The sequence below is a fragment of the Aulonocara stuartgranti genome, assembly GCF_965226115.1.
Source record: "Aulonocara stuartgranti genome assembly, chromosome: 7".
NCBI classification, from domain to species: Eukaryota; Metazoa; Chordata; class Actinopteri; order Cichliformes; family Cichlidae; genus Aulonocara; species Aulonocara stuartgranti.
The window spans coordinates 54,889,666-54,914,461 of NC_138945.1; the positions used below are offsets into that span (position 1 = coordinate 54,889,666).

Consider the following 24,796-nt stretch of genomic DNA (forward strand, 5'->3'; position numbering starts at 1 on the left):
CGAGAGCCTGCCTTAATGAGTATGTGCATGTGATAAAGCTATCTGAATACATGATGGTGGTGTATAGGTGGTGGTGGACGGCAGAAGCTCACAAGCCAAGTTTTGTCCAGGAGCCTTAAGAGATGACACACTGGAACAGCTTTTACAGCTAACTGTGCAGCTGGGTTGAGACATTTGAAATCAGACTTTAAATGTAAATTTATATGAGTCGTTTTTGTTTGCATGTCTTACTTTGTACAACTGACTGGGAGAAAAGTTGTAACCTTACACATACACTCATTGGCTACTTTTATAGGTACAATTTGCTAGTACCGGGCTGGACCTCCTTTTGCTTTTAGAACTGCCTTAATTACCATACAAATGTTGCAGTATAAACTGAGAACCATTCAATCAGGTAATGTTTTTTCAGATCTTCTGTTGTCCAATTTTGGTGAGCATTTGTGAATTCAATGTAGCTTTGGTTTCCTGTTCTTAGCTGACAGGAGATGCAGTCTTGAGTGTTATGTTTTGCTGCTGAAGCTTCAAGGTATGCTCTTCTGCATACACTTGGATGTAACAAGTGGTGATTTGAGTTACTGTTACCTTCCAATCAGCTCAGAGAAGTTTGGCCATTATTCTCTGACCTCACATTCATTCACTTATATTTAACAAGACATCTTGTGACAGCCGTCTGTTTGAATGATAGTAGCATACAGTATTTCTGATGAAACATGTCCCTAAAATTAGTAGTTTTTCCGTTATCCATATAACATCCATGACAAAGTGTCATGGCCCCTTCTTAAAACAAAAAAACAGCTTCTTGTTTGTAGCATACAGTATATTTCTGATGAAACATGTCCCTAAAATTTGTATTTTTTCTGTCATCCATAGATAACGGGCATAACTTCTGATTTAAAGTTCTGTCTGTCTTTTATCAAGCTGCTTTAACAGGGTGAAGAATTAGCTGTGCAGAAACAGCATGACATATGAAACGGTCAAGATAATCATACACTTTTTTTTTTTCACTTCACAGACTCGATCTCATCAAGTGTCCCAAAAAACCTTGTCAGCAAAACAGTGACACAAAGACAACTTTATATAGGACTGCACAGTATTTTTTAACCCTCGGGCCCTTCCACTACATATAGACAGACAAATGGCCCTAACTTTGAGTGGCTCTGGGTTACAGAGGCGGACACATATCACAAGAATCCATAAGTGATGTACTGAACTATAAAATCGCAAACACTATTGGATAGCGCAACAGGAAATACACAAATTAACAAGAACACTGCACAGTATCAAGAACAAAGACAAAATAGTGCATATTTGCCAATAACACGGGTGATGTCAAACCTAGCCCATATTTCTGAGAGTATTTCTTCGTTTCTTTCTTTGTTTAAAGTTACATGCATTTGGCTGCGGTCGTGAGGTCTCAGAATCTGCTATGTGAGCAAAAAAGAGTGACAAGACCACAGAATCGACGGCTAATAACATCACGGAGAAGCTCGCAGCTATTAACGGGAGATTGAGAGACCAGTGTCGGAGTGTTAAAAACAGCTTGAAATTCTCAAGTACCATCATAATGCGGCTACCCCTTCGGCGCCAGCTGTGGGCTCAAGGCCGGAGCTCAAGGCCAGAGCTCAAGGCTGGAACCGAACAAAAACTCCCTGATAACGACTTGGTTGAGTCTGTTCCTTCCCATTCCCTACAAGGCCACCTGGGTTGGCTGGAAGACTGTTTACTTAGCCTGGCAGGGCGAAGGACACTGTCTCAGCTGAACTATGGACACGCACACACATACATATACTGATACTGATAAGCACTCACTGACGCATCACCCTCCCTACCCCGGATCCAACGCCACCTCCAACGCTTACCTCCCCCATGATGTGGACATCGGGTCAGCTGGAGGCGCAGTCGAGAGATTGCAGCGGTCCCAGATCAGGTGTACACACTGGAACTCTTTCCCATGTTGCTTGTCTGTGTTTATTGTGTTATGGTGTGTTGATACCTGTGCATTCCTGTATTATCCTTTTGTGTTGCACATTTCAATGTTTTTTTTCCCTCGCTACCTGGCCTGACCTGTCTCCCCAATGTGATGTTTGTATTGTATGTACGGTCGGCAAGGTCTGTCATCTCGGTTGTGGGCAAAAGACCTGCAACTGACAAATAAAGGCTATCTCATCTCATCTCATCTCATCTCATCTCATCTCATCTCATCACATGCATTAAAATGTCAAACTAACTCTCATGAGTACCAAGGCTGTGTTAAACTTCTACATAATAATGCATACTGAATCTGAACTGAGCCTATCAAATAACAAAGTGTGACTGAAACGACTGTTAACAGGTTATAATGCTAGATGTGATATGTCCCTTAACTACCAAACGCAACTTAATTTCACAATATCTTTGTTAACGTTGCATATTACTATGTTGTCATGAACGCACCACGAATCGCGCTATGTTTGAGCAGATCTCAAAATATCTGGATGGGTTTTGAATGCTCTGGCACGAATGAATCCACCATGCTGCTGACACCTTGCACACTGTTTTTAACGCTTCCTTTGGGGAAGGCTAGTTCGCTAGCCGGGTAACCAACCTAATAACCTAGCTCATAACAGCAGGCGTTACATCACTTTAGTTCGTGTCACACCTGTGAAATAACGGTCTAAAGAAGTTGACACTTTTCAGTCCATGTAACAGGCACTGTGGCATTAGCATGACACACTGACCTTTCTAGCTGTAACAAACGTGCAGAAGCTTTAGTGATTTATCAAATTTGTGTTTCAGAGAGGGGCTGTCAAGACGCGACTGCTTTCAACGCGCACTGTGAGTAAAACTGGAAAGCTAAATGTTGCTTTGTGTTTCGTAGTTAGTAGTTTTAAATAAGCTGGGAACGATACCTGCAAATTTGTTTTTCTTAGGAGTCACTCTGCCTATTAGCTCTGCAGCGTCGGCTGCTTGTCATTTCCTCTAGAAGAAAACGCTTAGTGAATTTTGTTAAGGCCTAGCATGCGAAGCTAACAGTTACCTATTTACGTAAGCTAACTAGATAGAGTGTTCATAAAGGGTACCTTTATAGCATTAGCATTGCGTGATAGCTTAAAATACCAACACCTTTTCGTGTGGTGTACAGTGTAAATATTTAGACTGTAGTGGCGACTATCTAGTCTCGTCAACGAGCTGCTGTGCTAATGCTAACTGTGACGTTGGAGTATTGAGGCGTTAAACCGGCCTGTCTTATTCAGCGCAGTCTGTTAGCTGCACGATGCTAACTTGACACTTTTTTGCTTGTTTAAGGAGTTTGAGACAGAAGAAAAGATGTCCTGTCCATGTGCTTCGGCTGCCAGGTTGTTCCTAAACACTGCTAACAGAGGTACGAAAGGGAAGACGCACACACTCCCTGCCCTACAGCTGCGTTAAGCTGCATGACATTGAGCTATTTGCTTCAACTTGTGGAATCAGGGCCCCAGCTGACCTAGATTACTGTTTGTTATGACAGTTCTGTAGCTAACGTCAACAGGAGGTAAAAAGGTAATTCATGACAGTTTAGAAGCTAAAGTTAGGACAATGTTGTCACATCACCTACGTTTTCGTATTTCAGATTTTAGACCAACAATACATATGATTTCATGACAAACAACAAAAACATAAGGAGCGATTTTACCCCATGTAAATACAATGCTTGCATCAGACCGTGAAGTACTGCTCTTAATAATATACATGAAATAGAAATATGGTCTTTGGTATTATGGTATTTATGCATTATGTAGCCTTATAACATGTAATATTAGACATGTTGTTAAAATGCCCCTTTTTAAATCTTTAAACGTTTCTAAAAAACATTTTTGTTTTACTTTTAACCTTTATTTGCCCATTTCCCAGACACACGTGAAGCCTAATTGAAAACTAAAAGAAAATTTAAGTGAAAATATTATGCCCTCTTCCCCCAAAATTAATGCTAAGGACACTATGCATTGTATAGGAAAACGCAATTAAAATCATATGTAAATGTCATTAGTTTTCAGACTTATGGCTGATAGAAATCTAAAGGGATGTTGCTTTTTTTAAAATTTTTAAATTTTTTTTTCAACAGGACTGTCGTGCTCTCGGATTCAGTTGTTTTTTCTGAGTCGTCACGGGTTTCGAGAAACTCATTTGCCTCCTCGAGTACGTGTGAGGTCGTTTTCAGAGACCTCTGTCTGTTATGGCTCTAAAGATGGGACAACCAAGGATGGTGGAAGTGATGGTGGAAAGGTAATCTTTATTTGCAACATTTTGTAAATGTGGACGTACACAACCTAGTTAAAGCAGTGGATGATAATACTTTAATTTATCACGTGCTAACACAGTTGTTTTTACACAGAAGAGCCTCAGTGAGGGGAAGAGAATGTCTGGCTCCGGAGGATCGGGTAAGGGTGGAAGCCAGCTACGCTGCCCTAAGTGTGGGGACCCCTGCACACATGTAGAGACCTTTGTATGTGAGTTCACATATTACTCTTCAACAATTATTTACAAATGGTCTAACTGTTGAATGATGTCATGTCATGTTGTGTCAGTTGTGGAAATGTTTGTGTCCCAGATGTTTTCTTACGATATAAAGTTGTTGTTTACCAGTTGTTAAAAAAAACAAACCAAAGTAAATAAACTGATTATAAATAAATACATGGTATTATCACTGCTAGAAAACTAATGGTTGCTGAATAAATGGTTGCTGTTACTGGATTCCTCTCAACATGGATGATGAGCAGGGAGAAAAAAAGATGAATTAGACGTCACTTAAATTCATGATTTAGTGTTAAAACATGTTAACATCAACTTTCATATTTCTCTGTTACACAGACCTTTGTGCATGGAAATAACTATAAACACTAGTGTAAACACAGGAGATGAATAGTGCACCACAAACCACCACTTCAAGTATTTTCCTGGCACAGCTTGTCAAAATAAAGATGTGGATATAAACTGTGTAATGTCGGTTTTATTGCTGTCTCAGGAATGTTTTAGAGTTTGCGGTGCCACATAAACATTTTGACTCATTGCTTTAAACCAAGAGGGGCTGGTATATTTGTTTTTACGACTTTCTGACTTTAAATCGGCCAATCATAGTGAGTACTATCAATTAAAAATCACATTTACATCAGCTGTACCTGCTTTATTAATTTTTGCCAATCTAAATCTACAATACACTTTCCAGACAGAGAAGTGGTTTATGATGTACAGTTCGTGAACTGTTTAACAATTTATCCTCTTATAGACCACAGGTGGAGGTTTGTTTTGATGCTCAAATTAAAACAAAAATAAAAGCTTGAGAATCAGGTGTTCCAGTTAGGAGGATAAAACCTGAGTTGCAGGTAATAAAGGTCTTTATAAACAAAGGCCTAAGAAAAATCAATATCTGGGTTTTCATTATTTCTCAGTAAGACAAACAAATGCAGAAAATGTTGAGCTTTTCCTGTTGTCTAGGGGTAGATGGTCGACACCACACTAGTCAGTCAACACATCTCAGAAATATTCATGAACTATCTATAGCTTACAGAGGAAATGAATATGAGCAGCTACAGGAAATCTGATGGGGTTATTGGGGAGTTTATTTTCTTAAGCCTGTAATGCATGCGATGAAGAGAACTGCTTGTTATGTGTTAGATTGTGATTGTCCTTAACTGGATCTTAAATGAGCATGTGTTGACTGTTATTGGTAATCAAAGCTGAACAGTATTCAAAACAACGAAGGATCAAAAACATAATAAGGTGCAGTTTTTCACTTTTTCCATATTTAGTTTAGGTTTCAGCATCAGTGGGATTAATGCATAAATTTATGTTGAAGTGTCTTTAAAAATTACTTCAGCTTGGTTTAAAAATGTCTTTAATACTGTATGTGGTGTTTTTTTTTGTTTTTTTTTGTAGCATCAACACGATTTGTCAAATGTGAGAAATGTCATCACTTCTTCGTGGTGCTGTCTGAAACTGACTCTAAGAAAGGGCTAAACAAAGAGCCAGAATCTGCTGCGGAGGCAGTGAAACTGGCATTTGCACAGAAACCTCCTCCACCTCCAAAGAAGGTAAGAAACTGAAGCAGGAAACAATTTGTCAAAACAAGCTTTTAACATTCGATTGGGAATTTGATTGTGTTTTTCTCCTGTTGTGAAAGATTTTATTTTTTTTTCCTTCCCAGATATATGCCTATCTTGACAAGTATGTGGTTGGCCAGTCCTATGCAAAAAAAGTGTTGGCAGTTGCTGTGTATAATCACTATAAGCGCATCTACAATAACATCCCCTCTGGGAGCCGACAGCAGGTGGAGGTGGAAAAACAGCCATCTTTAACACCTCGTGGTTAGTGTCAGTCTTCTCTGCAGACACGGCATCATTCTGCATCTAAGGATTTATTTCAAATAATATCGACCATTACTGTCTGATGGAAACCATACTTGATTTTATCTATTTATTTATTTATTTTTTAAAGCTTATGAAAGTCCTTTTTCGGTATTGGTAGATAGTGCCGAGCTTAGTCAAATTTTGTGTGAAATTCTTGTCTTCATTTAAAAGCAGAAACACGATCCATAAATGAACAAGAGCTGAAATGTAATATGAATCTTTAAAAAAATTTTTTTTTTTAATGATTTCAAAACTAAACCTCAAAGTGAAAATAGGCTGTGCTGAATGTCTGTCAAACTTGGAGTAGAGAATTGGTGAATTCTAAGTTGAATTTGGACACAGCAACAGTATGTCCTAAAAGCAAAGCTCATTTAAATAAGCTGGTAATAAATTAACAAAATATGATCATGCAAGTTTTCACTTTGAAATGTGTTCATGCAAATATCAAAATAAATAAGCAGACTTTAATGTTTGCCACATTGAAAACAATAATGGTAAATGGCCTGCATTTGTATAGCGCTTGTCTAGTCCCTAAGGACCCCAAAGCGCTTTACACTACATTCAGTCATTCACCCATTCACACACACATTCACACACTGGCGATGGCAAGCTACATTGTAGCCACAGCTGCCCTGGGGCGCACTGACAGAGGCGAGGCTGCCGGGCACTGGCGCCACCGGGCCCTCTGACCACCACCAGTAGGCAAACACGGGGTTAGTATCTTGCCCAAGGATATTTGGCATGCAGCCAGGAGGCAGCCTGGGATTGAACCACCAACCTTCTGATTAGTGGCTGACCTGCTCTGCCACCTGAGCTACAGCCACCCCCAATATTAAGTATTGAAAACAATATTAATATTTGCATGTTAAGAGTATCAACGGTTCCTCTTGAAACGTCCTTACAAATAACCGTAGAGAGGTTACAGCTGTGGCCTTAAGTTATAATCTGTATTATTTGGCATTTGTTCAATATTTATCATATGATTTCATAAAGCTCTTTTTCAGCAACTGCATTGATAATGTTATAATGGTAATATAGCAATATTAGTATTAATATTGATTTAAGCACTTTCACCCTCTCCCTGTAGAGCTAGAGATGAGAAGACGAGAGGATGAATACAGGTTCACAAGTAAGTGACTGTCCTACTCGCTGTTGTCTTTTAGCACTTTTGAAGTCACTTAATCAGCAGTTTGTTGTTTTTAAATTGTGCAAATGCCAAAGTGTACAGACCGCTGTGACAGTCAAGGGTTTGTTTTGCCTTTTTCAGAGAGATTACATTTTTTATGCATTTATGGCCGTGTCCAATTTAAAAAATGATGAACTTTGAACTAAAATGATTAAGGCATTTTGTCAACATCAGATAGTAGGGTATATTTCCAGTTTGTAACGGTGACCTTTTGTATAAAATAAAACCTAGAAATTGAACCAGTAAAATTACACTTTTCAATGATTGACAGACCAGACAAGCAGATGAAGTTGACCTTTGACCGACTTTCAGATGTTTGCTAATTTTAGTTGAGCTGTTCTCAGTAAGTCACAGTGACACTGAACAGGGTGTGTGTATTTTTAGCCCATGTATGGGAACTGTTACTCTACACAAATGGTTGCATTCATGATCAGTGAATGGCATATTTGTCTAACAGTGACTCAAAGGAATCCATTACATCATTGCATTGCATTTTAGTGATTTATGAAGCATAGAGTTTTTACAGTTCTTTTTAGTAATGAGGTGACCTGTCCGGTTGGCTTGTTGTTCCAGAGCTGTTGCAGATTGCAGGAATCAGCCCTCATGGAAATGCTCTCGGGGCGTCCATGCAGCAGCAGGCGAGCCAACAGGCACCTCAGGAAAGGAGAGGTGGGGAAGTGTTGGACTCTACACACACTGAGATTAAACTGGAGAAGAGCAACATTATTCTGCTTGGTCCAACTGGTTCAGGTAAGTTTGGTTTGTAATACTTTTAAGCTGATTCTGTCAGATACACTGTGCAATGTGTTTGTATTATGTCCTTCTCCAGACAATTTTATGATTCACATAAATTTTCACAGGAAAGACATTGTTGGCGCAGACACTGGCACGTTGTCTGGATGTTCCATTTGCAATTTGCGACTGCACCACACTAACTCAAGCTGGATACGTGGGAGAGGACATCGAGTCGGTTATTGCCAAACTCCTGCAAGATGCCAACTACTCAGTGGAAAAAGCACAGCAAGGTGGGCAGAGGGACTTTATTTACAGAAGGAGTTTCCAGTGTCAGAATGATACGTATGTTTACTAAGTAAGAAACTGCCTGTTTTGAAAACACTGAGCACAAGCAGCAAGCACCAGCAGTATCTAACACAAACATAATCTCGTTCCTCCCCCTCACATCCACCCAACTGTTTCTTTAATGTTAACATGCAATTAATAATAATATTTCATTTGATATAGGAAGTCTCAAATCATTACCTAAAATTAAGACAAGTGTTGGATTAATGAGAAAATATTTGAATGTCACAATGTTTACCATACAAACCATTGTTGTACAAATTAATGTACCTGATTATTTACAGATTCATTTATGGTGACCCTAAAAGAAAGCAATCACAGTGGTATTTTATAAAAACAAGGCCTCAACTGCGAGACCAAAACTCAGTAGTAATTAGATTAGAGGACTGGGAGTAGATAAGATTAGAGTATAAACAAATTAAAATGGTACCATAGGACTCTTGTATGGAAAATCACTTTGTGAAGCTTAATCATTGAGAAGATTAATGCTGTTTCATTTTCATATACATTACTGAATTACTCTGCTACAACACATCTAAAAACTAGAATGCTTTTTTTCATGTTGCATCCTTTACTGTGCTAAAGAATGTGTTTATGGCTTTACTATGTTGAATATACTGACAAGAAGAGGAACAGGTTTAAATTAATTGGATTTCAGGTTAAATTAACAAGTTAGCTTACACATGCACTGTACTCTGCACTGCATGTTTCCAAGCTTTCAGCATGAATACTGGTGAGGTGTATGCACCAGAAAGCATGAAATTGGAAGAAAATACTAAGCAGTTATCCACAGAAAGCTCATCAAAGACAAGAAGTGTCTCAGGCAGTGTCTTTGTAAGACATTAAGCTTTGTTCTCCTGTTTCATGTGCAGGTATTGTGTTTCTGGATGAGGTTGACAAGATTGGCAGTGTTCCTGGAATCCATCAGCTGAGAGATGTGGGTGGTGAGGGAGTTCAGCAGGTTAGTGTGCAATCTTTATGCAGCAGTTTGTTTAAAGGCTGCAACAAATTATTTTTGATTATACTTTTATTTAATTTAGAGATCATATGTTCGATTTATTCCTCCTTGTTAAAGTTTTAGGACAGTCCAGGTTTTTTTTTTGGTTTGTTTTGTGCGAACACAGACAGATTTTGTTTACATTTATGACCTTGCGGTTTTCTGTTTGTTGTCCTTTTCATTCTGTATTGGTCAACTGAGACTTACATTCACTTTTTCTGCTCTGTCAGGGTTTACTTAAACTTCTGGAGGGTACAGTTGTCAACGTTCCTGAGAAAAACTCCAGGAAACTGAGAGGAGAAACTGTGCAGGTCGACACAACAAACATACTCTTTGTTGCATCTGGTGCCTTTAATGGACTTGACAGAATCATTAGCAGAAGAAAGAATGAAAAGGTAAACTTGACAAGGCTCAGATGTATTGCACGCCAGCAGGTGTTCAGCCTGTTTGTTATTCCTGCCTTTAAAATGTTCCTTGTGTTTCATATCTGTCCAGTATTTGGGTTTTGGAACTCCCTCTAACCTGGGGAAAGGGCGCCGCGCAGCTGCTGCTGCAGATCTGGCAAATACCAGCGGCGAGACAGACACCGTAGCAGAGATCGAGGAGAAGGACAGGCTGCTGAAGCACGTCGAGGCCAGGGATCTAATTGAGTTTGGAATGATCCCAGAGTTTGTTGGCCGTCTTCCCGTTATCGTTCCTCTGCACAGCTTGGATGAAGACACGCTTGTCCGGATCTTGACTGAACCACGCAATGCTGTAGTGCCCCAGTACCAGGCTCTGTTCAGCATGGACAAAGTAGGAGTTCTAATATTGTAGTTGCTGCAACGCTGTGTGGGTGGTGGAGGTAGACATTCTCATATTTGGGCTGCTGTGTTTGCACAGTAAGGTTTTCTTGAGTCAAAATACAGCAGTGTCCTCTCAAATATCTGCACACAGTCCTTTTATTTATAATACAAACACTTTCCAGAGAGTAATCTGATGCATGTACTTTCTTGTTTCACTGGTACCAAAAAATCATGTCTCTCTAAACACAGCCTCTATTTCTTTTGTTAGATCAATGTACAGAAACATAATACATTTGTGTTTGTGACTTAAATGACTTGATTTTTAGAATTAAAATTAAATGGTCAATATCTGTTGTTTCAGTGTGATCTCAATGTGACTCAGGATGCCTTGAGGGCAATAGCAAGAATGGCTTTGGAGAGGAAAACTGGAGCTCGTGGCCTCAGATCCATCATGGTATGTGATTTTTACAGAAGGTGCCAAACTTAGGTTTTTATTTTTTTGTTGTGGTGTGGTGTAAAGTGAAAACTTGTCTTTATGCACAGGAAAAACTCCTCCTTGAGCCCATGTTTGAGGTGCCCCACTCTGACATCATGGCTGTTGAGCTGGACAAAGATGTTGTCCAAGGAAAATCCCAACCCAGATATGTCAGGTCAGTACCTCTCCTCACAGTTTCGGGGTAGATGGGTCATGCTAGAGATCAGTTTTCTTACACAGAGTACATGGCGACTCAGTAACTGAAACTCGACCTGCATCCTTTATTTGAATTTCAGAACTCCTGCCAAGGATTCGGCAGAAGAGGAATACGACTCTGGCATCGAGGAGGACAACTGGCCTAGGCAGGCAGACGCTGCTAACAACTGAACCATTTTACCCTAAAGGCCACGCTGTCGCAAATCATTAGATCACTATGAACCTTTTGGATACCAAGTTTGGTACCAACTCTTTTATTAAAGCCCCTGACGAATAAGCTGTGGACACTGGTGGGGAGGGTTTTTGTGATGAAGTTAAGAGAGTGTAACAGCCTTGGGTCCTGTGCATCAGATGTAGATTCTATAGTGGTGCACTCACAGGGTGGACCTTAAAATATTTCAATCTCTGGGGATTGTTAACATTTTATCTATATAAAGATAATGAAATTTTATTCATGGAAATATTTGTAGCTAGTTTGTTTTTCCTTTTTGTAGTGAGGGGTTGTAATGGCAAGGGAAGCAAATGGAAATTATGGGATCATACTGTACACTTGCAAACATGGGATGCTGAGAAAAGAAAGACCCGATATGATGTTAACATGTTAGCTGATGCCTCATCAGGGCATCATATTCCATGAGCACATCAATATTTTTGATGTTTTCTTTTTCCTTTACCACCATTGTAATAATGGTGCTCACAGTGAAATCAGCTGTAAATGTTTAGGCACGCTGCTTAGGTAGCATTTGTAAGCAGTTTGTATGACATGACCTCTAATTATTAAAACATATTGTGAGGTATAATGCACCAGCACACTAATTACAGCAGGTGAGACACAATGGTGACCTTTTAAACAGCCAGAATGGTTATTTTCAGTTTTTGGCTTCCTCCTTTAGCACACTTTTTAGGGAATGTATAAGTGTTTACTTACAGACCTGTCTCACAGAGGGCTGTTTCACAAAGCTGGTTAGCCGGGTCACTTTGAAGTATCAGTGAAATAGCTTCTGAAGTTTTGTTTTATAAAAACTGAACCGTGTTCAGATGCTCTCTTTCCTGTTAATGCTGGCTGCCTCTCCAAACCTGCATTGTCAAACCCCCTTCAGAGCAGCATGGATATTTTTTATTTTCCTTGTGGTTGCCTGGTTGGTTGTTGGAAGCTCACCTTACCTTTAGTGATGTAATATCCTGTTACTAAATGGTACCTCAGTACACGTCTGTAATCAAGCCTCTACTTAAATGCTCTGACTGAACCATGCTGCTGCTGTCTTTAAAATGCTGTTTGTGCTTTCAAACTAGATTAAACTAGATTTGTTCCCCCCTTTGCTTGAAGCTTCATTTTATTTTACTAAAGTTTTCAGAGGTCTGTTACAGAACCTGTACCCCCCTACCCCCAAAATATTGTGAATCTTAAATTTATTGTGATTGTTTAAAGTGTACAAATAAAATGTATATCTCGGTACAATTTTTTAATTGTTCTTTCATTCTCATTTAAGTTTGAGGTGCGAATAAATGAATGCAACAGACATCACAATGTTGCGATGCACTGTTAGGCTGTCACCTTTGTGTAATCAGCTAATCTCTGGAAAGTATTGTGCTGTGCTTTGTTTCCTGATACCTCAGCATTTCCCTAATCCTCCTCCTAGTACACAGGAAAGTCACAAAGTGTCCGTACAAAGTCTTTAGTGTGGCCTTGAATACAGATGGAAAATGATACAATCTGCTGAAAGGGATAAAATAGTGAAGTTTTAATAATAATACTTATAAATGTTAGACAACTGTATTTGTTTTTCAAAATATAATATGTATAATATGTTTTGGTGTTACATGGTTTAATTTTGATATGTTTGTTTGATATATTTCTAATGGCTGTATGACTGTGGGATTAACCTCCTAGGACCTGGCGTCCACATATGTGGACATCACATTTTGGGTTATTTAGACCAACATACTCAATTTTGCTCTACAAGGGCCTGATATCCACTTACGAGGACATTATACTGCTACTGTTCTAAAATTTTAAACGAATATCTTCATTTGTGGCTCTTATTTTTCTAAAAACAAAAATAAGGTTAAAAAAAAGAAAATCTGGTAATTCTTTGTTTTTACATTCATCGGGCCCTAATATGCCCAAATATCAAAGAGAAATTAAAAATGCATGCCGTTTAAGAGTTCGGGTCTTAGGAGGTTAAAGCAGGCACCTGAGGTATTGGTAAACAAACTCAATGATGTCAGAGGCTTAGTGGCGAAGGGGTTTATCGCGTCTGCTGTCTGTGAGTCATTTACTCCAAACACTTGCCGATTGTTTCAGAGGACCGTGGACCTGGAAGAACATATCTGACCAAGGTAAAAAATGTCAAAAGGTAAAACTTTCTTTTAAAACTTAAAGCTGAAGATACAGGAGATCTTCATGTCTTCTGATGCAGGTTGGTGATTTGAAACATTTTGGTGGTGATGAACATGCTGGAAGATGTCCCGTTTCAGACCGAGCTGGGTCCACTGGAGGAAGAAATGCAGCTGTTGCCTGCTCCGGACATTACTCTACCAGACTGCCGACAGATAATGAAGGAAACTGAGGTCAAACATTAAAAAAACATTTCAAAAAATTTCTCAATATAGAGCCTGTGTGTTCTTTCTTGTTCAGTATCTGCTTGCAATTTTACTTTCTCAGTTTAATTACTTTAAAATCCAGGGTTTGAGTTTTGGAGTTTAGCAAAGCTTTTTTTTTTTTTCTTCATTTTAATGCACTTCTGAAGTTACAGATTCTAATAAGAGTTTAAACAGTGCTGAAGACAATGTTCTCCTGAAACAATATGCACACTGTAATGAAGGATTAAGTTCAAATAAAAAAGCTAGATTGGGCTTTTACTGTGAAGTTGAAAATGGTTTTTATTGCACCTTATTAACATTACTGGTATAGGTCTTTTTCCCCTGGAAGAAAAGCACAGGTTGTATGATAAAATTTGTATATTTAGGGTCATGTCCACACTTGAATACTACACAGTTATTACGGTTTTTAGTAACCTCCACACCTGTAAATGTCAGCTGTGGAAAAGGCTAATGCTCCAAATCTTTATAATTTTTCTGCAGTACGGATTCAACCTGGAGAGATGGATTTTAACTGGCCAGCAGCCAGTCTGCCAGGCTCCATCCTGCCCACCTTACTGGTTGATGTTCAGCAGCCCTAAGGAGAGTCACAGAGTCACTCCCAGGAGCAGCGATCAGTGGGTCCCCAACCCTCGGCCCCGCAGCCACAGCTTGAACTCTGCAGACGCTCACTGGCTGCGCCATCGCACCGTCAAGTTCCTCGTATCTGACTCTGATGATGAAGATGGTTATCATGAGGACAATGAAATGTCCTCTACTGAAGATGCCCCTCACCTCATCAATTGCAGGGAGCGGCCCCGGAGCGCTTCACTCAAAGGCCCAATCTCCAGAGTCAAAGACATGCACTTTGTTGCTTCCCCTCACAACTGTAAGACTGGCTCAGCTCAGTGTTTCAGAGGTCACAGGGGCACGTCTTCTCCCCAAGAGTGCAGACAGCCTCTGCGTGTGCTCGAGCAGCACAGATCACAGCAAGCCAGCCCGCTCCCTCAGGGCCAGAGGAACATCAAGAAGAGGCAGCGCTCTTCAGGCAGGAAGTTCTCCCAAAACACACCACCCGCTGGACCTTCCCCACCGAGGCAGCAACAACGACCCTCCTCTGCAGGGCCTGTTTTAAAAAACCGCAGAAAGAAGGTTGGTTTTTCTGAGAGCGTCACATAACAATATAATACTTGAAGCAGGTAAAGCTGTTTTCTATTATTTGTGCCTGGTCTTCCCTTGTCATCATCAGGTTCTGACGAGCGGTGTGTCTCGGGGGGTTTTCTTCGACTGTGCAGCAGAGCTTTTGACAGCCCTCAGCCAGGAAGAGAGAGAGTTACTTGAAACAATCACTGAGAAAGGCTACCCTTTAAGAACAGCTATTCTGGCGCTGCAGAAGACAGGCTATAGGAGCCCTGAAAAGGTACGTAACACACTGGGGCTAGAACATGCCGTTTAATGATTGCATTTTTCTACGAAACTGTGAACTCTTAAGTCTGACTGAGTAAATTCTGACTCGAAATTAAAACTTTTAGGATAGAGCGGCACAGTGATACAGTAGTTAGCACCAAGAAGGTTCAAATCTACTAGCCAGCTGGAGCCTTTTGTGTTGAGTTTACATGTTCTCCTGCCTGTGTGGGTTCTCTGGCTTCTTTGCACAGTCCAAATACCTGCATGTTGGGTTAATATGTGAATCTAAATTGGCCATAGGTGTGAAAGTGAGCATGAATGGTATCTGTCTCTTTGTTAGCCCAGCATCACAGTTATGAGTGGTGGGATAAGATATATGCTATTGTATTTTAATTAAAGACACTGGGCATCAAGTCTGGCCTCAGGTGCTCTTACTACTGAAAGGCCCCAAGGTATATGTCGAGTCCCCAATATGCTTCAATCAATCATTCAGTCCAGGTTTGGAGGACTGTGTGTTTAAAATCTGGAGGCAGAAGGGTATAAGTTAGTTGGGAGACATCTATAGAGGGCTAGCTTGCCCCTTTCCAAAAATTACAGAAGACATTCAAGCTTTCCATTGAAAAACTGAAAGACGTGCGCAAACTTGAGACATGTATCCTTTTTAAAGATGAACAGAAGCCCAGCCACGCGGTCTTGGATGGTCTCCTGAAAATTAAGCTATTTTCCAAATGAGCTGTCTCAACTCTACAGCATCCAACCAAATGTAAATGATCCATCCTCAGTCATTCCAGGCAGATTGGCATGTAAAACTGGATTGGTAAACATTCACAGTATCTCTATAAATGCTCAGCACACCTCAATTCAAAGCTGTCCATACTTCTATCCAATTAGATTAAGTAAAATATTCAAAGGCACTTCACCTCTGTGTGTAAATTTTTGAACAGAGCAAGGAACCCTATCTAATGAGTTCAACAACATCTGTAAAGTAATAGTATGTAGGTCAAGCTATATCCTGTATTCACATTCCCAAACGTTAATGAATAGACTTCATAAAATTATACACAGAAATGGATAAAATTCATGCTTTTTCTGCTATCGACAGGTGTTAAAATATCTGGTTACCTGTGATCGTCTGTGTCAGCTGGGTTATGACCAAGCACAGGTGGAAGAGGCTTTGGAGATGTTTCAGAACTGTGAAAGCAAGGTAAATCCAGTTTTTCCAAGTCAGCACCTGTCACACACTATTGTACCTTGACGTGAAGGAGCAAAACAATATCTTCTTTTTCCAGGCTGCTGAGTTCCTACGCCTGTTGGCTCAGTTTAACGAGATGGGCTTCCAGCAAAGCGCAATCAAAGAAGTGCTGCTTGTTAATGAAAATCACCGTGAGAGGGCTCTTGAGGAGCTCATGACACGCATGGCTTAAATAAGTCATCACATTTCCAGTGAAAAGAAGGGAAGGACTTTTACATCCACTCACTAGAAGAGCACTCGTGAGAGCTCAGTTCCTCCAGACCAGTCCCCTACCTATAGTTTTATAGAAAGAACAATACTTTACAATTACAATGATAACTCTGGCAAGGATTTACCTCTGGCTGAAATCAAATACTGCGTTTTGGCTTACACTCAGCTGAAGTAAAACCATGTTCAGCTGAAAAATTAGGGGCAGGAATGATGGGAAAATAATAGCCACAGAGAACAAACTGCTTTTAAAACGTTTATTTACAGGTTAAAGAAAAGAATAAAACCACCCTATGTTTGGTTTCTGATAAGCAAAATTAGCTGTCAATCCAGCTCGAAAAAGAAAATCATGGTGCCACTTTCCAATTTAGTAAAACAGTAGTGCCGTAGATAACAGATAATATTTAATCTAAGCCAAAATAGGATCAAATAAAAAGACATCGTAAAACTTTTAAAATGCCAGAGAAATGCAAAGAGCAGAGGAAACCCTGGAAAAAATTCTAATAAAGAGAAATGTTGACAAAATATTTACAGTTTTTTGTAAGAAGTTCCCTCTTGTTCATTGTGTCACCAAACTACCCCTGAGGTGGGCGACCCTCTGTGCCAGAGCAGCTCTGTTGAACCATCACTGATGACTGACAGTCGAGTTCAGCAGTCCTGACTTTACATTCGATTTAGAAGACTTCGTGAGGTCCCTCTGTAAGAAACAGTCCAAATTAATGTTTTCATATTTAAAAAAAAAAAAGAAGAAAAAAAAAAAGATCAAAGGTAAAATATTTGTGTATCAACATGGTTTTCTCACATGACAAATTAAGTAGATGTATTCACTTTGGAAACCTTTAACCTCATGATGACCAGATTTGAGTCATGTGGTGGAAAGTTTTAGCTGCAGCTCAGACAAATAAGTCATTGAAACTTTGGCATGACAGGATTTTTTTTTTTTTTTTGATTTATTAGTTATAGCACAGGGCCGTAGCCATTTCAATATTTTTTTCATAAGACCTAGTGTACTTTGACTTTTTAAATTTATACATTCATTGTAGACAGATTCTTTTGGCTGTCCCTTTATTAACAGGGGGTTGCCTCAGTGGATGAATCAGTAACTTTGATTGTATGCCGGCTGCCCCTTCTGACGCAATCCCCCTGCCCGCTCTCCCAGTGGATGTGTCAAACACTATATGTATACTTATATGTAAAAGGTGGTGGTTCGTGTAAATCTCAATACAAATAATCAACATTTTCTATATATTAATTACTGCTGACTGTATGACGAAATTTGGAATAAATGTATTCAAACATTAAAAGATGGCAGACAGCTTTGTTTCTTAAAGTCTTGTCATCATGTTATAAATGATTTTTGTAGCTTTTTCTTTGCATCACAACTGCATAATGTGGGAATTTCATCTGCATTATAAAATACATGTACACCCACATAGCAAGAAATTAAATAAGTTGTACATTTGGTGGTAAACTTAAACTGTGAGCCAAATGTTTAGTCTTACAATAATCTTTACCACTGAGTTGACTAAACAGATGTAAAAACCCCATTTACCGCAAATTCCGAATAGGAGCCAGCAATAGAGTTAAAGGTGAAGGTGTGATCTTGAGTATCCTGAGACCTTAGTGGTGTGCCACTTGGAGTGTTTCTATTAAGGTGGGAGATATTTTCCTTGTTTCGCTCTAGCGCACGGGGTGCCTTTCCATGTCCAGGGGTTCGCAGGCCAAGACCCTACAATGAGACCAACTAGAATGATGATGTGTTTTGGCAAGCCCTTTCATTTTAAAGACTATATAGGACATTATGACAGATGAGCACTTTCACCGTGTCCAATATCTTGACATACAAAATAATGCATTTGATATTATGTATATTTATCTTAGTTAACGACACTGGACTTGACTAGTTGGGTAGAATGATTATCAGTGTCAACGTCTGCATCATATTCAGAGCACACTAAACTCAAACGTTGACCAACATTGAGTCTAGATACAAACTAATGTAAGAGGTTTTACCGTTTCAATATGAAAATAATGATGATCAAACCTGTCTAAGATACTGAACAAGCCAATCTAATCCTGATGGTTTGACTGTCAAAAACAACATGAAGCACAATACCTTGCTAGCAGACAACGGTGGTTTCTGGGTGGACGACAGGCACATGGTCCCACTGAGGCCTGAACTCAGGAAGCTGGTTGGAGTGGAGAAAGTTGAGGTGCCATTGAGCTGAGTGGACAGGGCACACAGGCGTTTCAGTCAGTGCTCACGTTTGACATTAACACAGTTACAGAAAAACCACAGAAATATTTTTCTTCTTCAGCTCTCAGCGAAGGCGGTCGCACTTTTCTCCTCTCCTCCTCACCCTTATCTTCCCTACTTAGCCTATGTCCTTGTCTTGTGTGCATTACTTTCCCTGGAATAGCCTCACACTGTCGTTCTCTAAAACCTAAAAGAGAATTATGGATTTGATCAAATGGTCTCTGAATGCTATTGACACCCTTTTCTCAACGAGAAATCTGGGCTCGGGAGAGCCTGAGTGCCCTGGAGGGACTTTCCCTGCCGGATACACGATGGACGGGTGGCAGAACTGGAGGATCATGTGCCTGGCGGGACTGTCTATCGAGGACGCTGAAGATATCCATCTATTCGGAACCGTGATAACAGGGTTCATGCTGATCGGAGTTGGCTTAGCCCTGGTTTATTGGAGAAATAAGAGAGCGGAACCGGCTGTTCAAACCCCCCCCCCCCCCCCAAGGCTGCCCGCTGGAATCGAAATGGAACGAGGCGCAACCTCTCACAACGAACGTAATATGGTCAACACCTTGGAGACGCTTGCAGCTGCTGTGAAGGCTCAAACAACACCATTGAGCGTATGGGGGGAAACATCAGAGAGAGGCCTGCTCAAAATGAGACCCTTGAGTGACAGTTGGAAAACATCGCGGAACGGATCACTGCAGTTGTGAGGTCTCAGAATCAAAAGAATGATAACACCATGGAACAGAAGTTTGATACCATCATGGGGAGGCTCGCGACTCTCCAACGGGAGATTGAGAGACCAGCGTCGGAGTGTTAAAGAGCAGCCTGAAAATTCTCCTGGGCTGCTCGCATGGAAATTAACAAAATCAACATGAACATTGCGGATCCCCATCACGGCGCCAGCTGCAGGCCCAAGGCTGGAGCCGAACAATCACTCCCTGATAACGACTGTGTTACGGCTATTCTTCCCATCCCATGCAAGGACACCTGGATTGGCTGGAGGACTGTTTACTTAGCCTGATAGGCCGAAGGACACTGTCTCAGCTGAACTATGGACACGCACACACATACACTTGCACTGATAGGCACTCACTCATCCCCCCTCCCTTTCCAACGCCTTCGATGCTTGTTTCCTGCGAGGGAACACGGCGGGTCTGTGTGCCGCGCTGGAATGGTAGCGCTGTGCAGGGCGGCTGCTGTGTTCGCTTCGGATTACTCCTCACCCCCCACCCACCCCTGTGGCTTGTCATGTCTTCACAATGTTGTGCTGTGGACATTTATGTGCTTTTTTGTGCAGAGGAGTTTTTTTGTTTCCTGTTCTCATGCTGTCCTACCATGGAAGCACAGCATGAGTAGGGGTCTCTTTTTTCCCCTCTTGTACTTTCCCCACTGTAGTGTACATTTCAATGTTTTTTTCTCTGATTCTACCAATCTCCGACCTGTATCCCCATGTAATGTTTGTGCTATATGTGTAAGGTCGGGGGGGTCCCATTTCACTGCAGGGCAACCTGCATGTGACGAATAAAGCTTTGATTGATTGAGAAAAACCACAGAAATATCTACCCATTTACCTTTTTCATTTTTCCAGGTGTTGGAGTCCCTCCTATCCGCCTTTTAGACGGGGTTTTCACCATCGTTCCATACAGCATTTCCTCTTGCATCTGCTTAGTTTTCTTCATTTGCTATTTTCCAAAGAACAATGCATTTAAAGAAAAAAAAAAATGCACTGGCAAAACTACTGCTACAGGGAAGTGAAAGTCACGACAGAGTGTGTCACAGCAATAACCTCACATACCCTTTCAAGCTTCTCCTTCTCCTTTTCATTGTGGTGTTGATCCCACTGCTGCTGCACATAATCGAGGAATTTCTGTCCATTCACCAGAAAATCTTTGCCATGCTCCTGCTCCCAAACGTCGATTTGGGCTTTCAGACTCTTTTCCAACTGAAAACAAGCATAAGTTTTTATGTTGTCACAAAAAGGGGCCTTATTACACTTACTTCTCTTATATGTACACTTTAAAAAACAAACAGACACCACTGTGAAACAATACCAATACTTAATAATGAGGAGGGAGTCTAATGTGAGAAAAATCCCTGTGAGCCAAAACTCAAGGCTTCAAACTGCACTCAACTGGTTTTTTAAAGACCGTGTGGGCCTGAAGTAAGGTAGGAAAGATTACATCCAGTCATCACGGACATAATGTCAGAGTAATTTTGAGCATTTAATGATTTGCTCTGAACTGTTCTTTTTCCAGAGAAAATCCCAAAGCAGTTGAACTCACACGATATACAGTTGACCATAGATTGCAAGGCAGAAATGCAGGGCCACCCACCAGAGGCCCTTTGCTGCATGTGTCCCCTGACTAGGCTATCTAAATAAAGCCCATTTTGAACAGCAAAATGCGCATTTTTGGATTAGTAGAGCTCAGCCGATTCCCTTTTAACAGCTTCTGCACTGACAGTGGACTTTCAGATTACATCAATTTCTGAAATGCTTTTGATGAACAGACATATGCACCTGAACCAGAGAGTGACAGTCATTTAATATCCCCATCTGTTGGACAAAACCTGCAATACAGCAATGGAGTTTTTCTTCATCTCCTTTTATTTGCCAATTCATCCAATATGACATCTTTGAAATGTCTTCTAAGAGAATATCTTACAGGCTGGCATCTGCTTACAGTAATGCTATTTTTACTGAAGCAGCATAGAAATTCTCACCTTAGGCAAACTTTTCTGCAGGTCAGTTCTCTGCTTCTCTTCTTTCAGAAGGTTCCCACCCCTGTTGTTGAATCTTGAAGGGTCATTAGCCTTTTTCTAAAAGGGGAAGCATACAGCCACATGTCACCATGCCCAGAGATAAGCATTTTAAAAGCTTCCACAAAAAACTTAGAGACAGCACTCACGTCAAGCTCCAAGTACAACGTCCAGTTGTCCTGCCATTTAGTGACTCCCTCAAAGAGATCTTTGTGGTCCTCATAACACTTCTTCAAGGTCGTGATCTTAGCCTCATGTAGATTGAGGAGCTCTTCTGTGAAATCATCTGAGTAAAGAAAAGATGTACCAGAACAGTAACGCCCTCTGTGACCTTTGGTGCATATGTTTGAAATAAAGCAGTCGTTATTAAAACAGACATTCACCATCATGGAATGGAGCAAAAGCTTGTTGCTGTTCGGGGCTGTAGAAACATTTATTCCATAGGAGGGCGATCTCTGCTCGGATGGCCTCAATGACACTTTGCATGCTCTGCATTTTCAGCACCTCTAGACGCTGGACCTCAGCCTGGAGCTAGAAACACAGGATACACATTATCAGAACCTTTTACGAGGGCTTAGAGGATCTGGGTGGAAAGTAAACAGACACATTATTTAAAATTATAAATCAAAAGGTAGGTTTGTACCGCTTCCATGTTTCTTTTCTTTGTGTTGATCATATGCTCTGAGAAAATTTCCCTGTCCTCTTGGGGAATCTGAAGCCGTTCCCAGAGCTCCTGGATCTTAGTGCGGTAACCTGAACAAAGGAGCTCATTCTCAGCCTTGCGGTTTTGCAACTGGAAGAAGAAGAAATCACCCACGTTATTCTATGCAATACCATAGACGGATCATATTAGAAAAGGAAAGATCACAAACTCACTTGACCGAGGAGGAGTTTGAGAGCAGCAATGTTGTCATTCGACAGGCAAAATGCCTCTTCATCCTCACAAATCACATCAGTCTCAAAACTCGTCTCTGGCTGCTGCTCCAGATCATCCATGCATACAATGATCTCCTTTTTGATGCTCACAAATTCCTTGCGACGATGCTCCTGCAGTGACGAGACAGGTTACAAACCAAAAGCAAAAACTGTAATATTAAAGAAACAAACAGAAAATCAAAAACACCTTCTCTTTGGTGAGATCATCAACGTAGGCCCGATAGCTCTCTAGCTGTGTCAATGATGGAACAGAGTCCTGGTTGATACAAAATGGGGTAGTGCACATAACATCACACAGCTCTCGGTCTTTGACAATGAGGCCTTTAAGCTCTTCCATTCTTTGCTTTTTGTGCTCCTTCATCACCTCCAGATGTGTGCGGCAGTTCTTCTCCATCTGCAACATGCTGCAGCCATCCTCCTCCTGCAAAGAAATCCAAAAGGTAAGGCCTAACACAGATCGTCTTGTTGGTTATAAAAAAACAAAAACAAAAAAAAAAAAAAAACACTCAGACACACTTCTCAAATGTAAATACCTCAAAAGGGGCCATCTGAAGCTCACTATACAAAATACTGAGTTCCTTGCGACAAGACTCTATACTTTTGAGTACTCTCTTCTTGAGCTCCTCTTCTTCTGCAATCATGAGGTCCAGCAAACCCTGAAGGCAAGAAAAACCAAAGAGGCAATTGTATGATTAGTCCTACAAGGCCAAAAGGTACCATAATGTACACCAGTGTCAGAACTCACTTTAATGTGCTTGTGAACATCATTGGTTCTTTGTAGGCGCTGCTCTTCAGGAATCCCTATCTCTTCCCAAATATCCTGCAACCTGACCAGGGCTCTGTTCAGGTAGGCAACAGACTCAGCAGCGTGGACTTCACTGGAAGAGAACCAGATCCTCAAGTTTGTTAAGATACACTTTACCACAAAAGTTGAGCAATTCCTTTGTTGCAGCAGTTCAAAAATAAGCTAAATACAAAAAACAAACAAAAAACATAACAAAATGGCATAAAAAAGTAGAAAGGTATACATTTCAATGAAATAAAATACAACATGACAACGCAATACAAGTAAAATTTTAATTTCATGAAGTAAAAATAAAGTTCAAGAGCTCATCAAACGGAAAAACGTATCCGCTCACAGGTTCAGGGTAACCGAGTGTAAAGTGTGGTGGATACTGTAATAAAATAAGCTGGTGTACACAGAGGTTACGGGTGTGTATTCGGGGCTAACAATCAAATCAGACAGGTTTCACTGGGTTTTTCCTGACTCAAAGTGGCCCTCGGGGTGGGTGGGGGGCGGCCTGTACGTTAGCAGGACTTTGATATTTTAACTAGTGTTTCAATTACTCAAAATGTAAACAAAAAAGTATATTATTTTATACTACAGTAAGCCAGGGATTTTAAAACCAGACAGGAAACAGCTGTGTTAGCACCCGCAAAACCAGACGCAACAGCCCTTCCACCATCGACCGAGCAAACTAACATTTAAATAGTTGCAGACGGCGTAGCATATCCGTGGTATCCCTAATCCTGAACAATATGAGTGACCAAAAAAACCCAAATAGTAATGACAGCATAACCTAACGACTGCTCCGTCTCAATGTGTGAAACAGGCTGTGCGACCTTTCTCACAATTAACATTAAATGCTAAAGCTAATCAGCAAGTTTAGAACACAACTTACATAAACCGCTAAGAATTATATTTATATTCAGTACTAACCTCACTCTCATTTCGCCACCGCAGACAATTGAAATGTTTTAAAAAGAATCGTCCTGTTCCTGCAGACGGTCTTTTGACTCCTCAAATAAAAAAATCTAGGTTAAAGTCAGTGTAGTTGCCCGACTGCTCGTTCGTTTGTCGAGTGCATTTGAAATTTGGACCGAAACAATGCTTGGACTCTGATTGGCCGGTGAAATGACGTAAGCGGAAATAGCTGTGGAGCGGAACCAGAGAACTTGTAAAATAAAAGCTTATGCTGTACGTGCAACTTCTCCCACTTGTCCAAACGCGGGGCTGCAGCAGTCTTCAGCAAGAGGTAAATGGGGATACATTGCTTTAATGATTCATACAAAAGTGTTTGAAATGTCTGCAACAAACAAAATAAAACAAAACAAAGAAAAATAAAAGTCCTTCCTCTTAAATAGCCAGGTATAAGGACTATACTGACGAGTGAAGAAAAAGTTTTGTCCAAGGAAGGACGTTACATAGGTACAGACTAAATACACCTTTATAATTTACTCGCAGGTCATTTCGTAGCAACTATTGTACTTAATCTTTTGCACGAAGAGTGTTGTTGCGACA

General features: G+C 40.5%; 3 protein-coding genes across 7 annotated transcripts; 2 read left to right on the forward strand and 1 right to left on the reverse strand.

Moving 5' to 3' along the window:
- The first annotated feature begins 52 nt into the window (after window positions 1–52).
- clpxb (caseinolytic mitochondrial matrix peptidase chaperone subunit Xb) lies at window positions 53–12,416 on the forward strand. Of its 3 annotated transcripts, none has more exons than XM_082539822.1 (16): window positions 53–1,926; window positions 2,776–2,814; window positions 3,286–3,361; window positions 4,082–4,242; window positions 4,352–4,466; window positions 5,893–6,047; window positions 6,161–6,320; window positions 7,450–7,491; window positions 8,122–8,298; window positions 8,409–8,573; window positions 9,501–9,589; window positions 9,856–10,020; window positions 10,121–10,420; window positions 10,772–10,864; window positions 10,954–11,060; window positions 11,182–12,416. In XM_082539822.1, the coding sequence occupies exons 1-16, from the start codon at window positions 1,867–1,869 to the stop codon at window positions 11,270–11,272; spliced, it is 1,995 nt and encodes a 664-aa protein (XP_082395948.1). In that variant the 5' UTR covers window positions 53–1,866; the 3' UTR covers window positions 11,273–12,416. The 3 variants fall into 3 exon arrangements, with proteins under 3 accessions (XP_082395948.1, XP_082395949.1, XP_082395950.1); XM_082539824.1 differs by lacking the exon at window positions 53–1,926 and adding an exon at window positions 2,469–2,575; XM_082539823.1 differs by lacking the exon at window positions 7,450–7,491.
- A 234-nt stretch (window positions 12,417–12,650) lies between these two features.
- On the forward strand, window positions 12,651–17,055 carry LOC309710410 (ubiquitin-associated protein 1-like). Its single transcript, XM_082539839.1, has 6 exons — window positions 12,651–13,441; window positions 13,522–13,672; window positions 14,186–14,833; window positions 14,931–15,101; window positions 16,191–16,292; window positions 16,378–17,055. The coding sequence occupies exons 2-6, from the start codon at window positions 13,550–13,552 to the stop codon at window positions 16,510–16,512; spliced, it is 1,179 nt and encodes a 392-aa protein (XP_082395965.1). The 5' UTR covers window positions 12,651–13,441; window positions 13,522–13,549; the 3' UTR covers window positions 16,513–17,055.
- LOC309710404 (protein regulator of cytokinesis 1-like) lies at window positions 16,568–24,373 on the reverse strand. Of its 3 annotated transcripts, none has more exons than XM_082539826.1 (14): window positions 24,215–24,373; window positions 23,240–23,372; window positions 23,028–23,150; window positions 22,682–22,915; window positions 22,435–22,605; window positions 22,202–22,351; window positions 21,942–22,089; window positions 21,708–21,844; window positions 21,523–21,618; window positions 20,597–20,743; window positions 20,373–20,483; window positions 18,664–18,771; window positions 18,167–18,276; window positions 16,568–17,244 (listed from the first exon to the last, which is right to left on the reverse strand). In XM_082539826.1, exons 1-14 carry the CDS (start codon window positions 24,223–24,225, stop codon window positions 17,211–17,213), a joined length of 1,713 nt encoding a protein of 570 aa, XP_082395952.1. In that variant the 5' UTR covers window positions 24,226–24,373; the 3' UTR covers window positions 16,568–17,210. The 3 variants fall into 3 exon arrangements, with proteins under 3 accessions (XP_082395952.1, XP_082395951.1, XP_082395953.1); XM_082539825.1 differs by having other exon boundaries at window positions 18,100–18,276; XM_082539827.1 differs by lacking the exon at window positions 18,167–18,276.
- Between the last annotated feature and the right edge of the window lie 423 nt (window positions 24,374–24,796).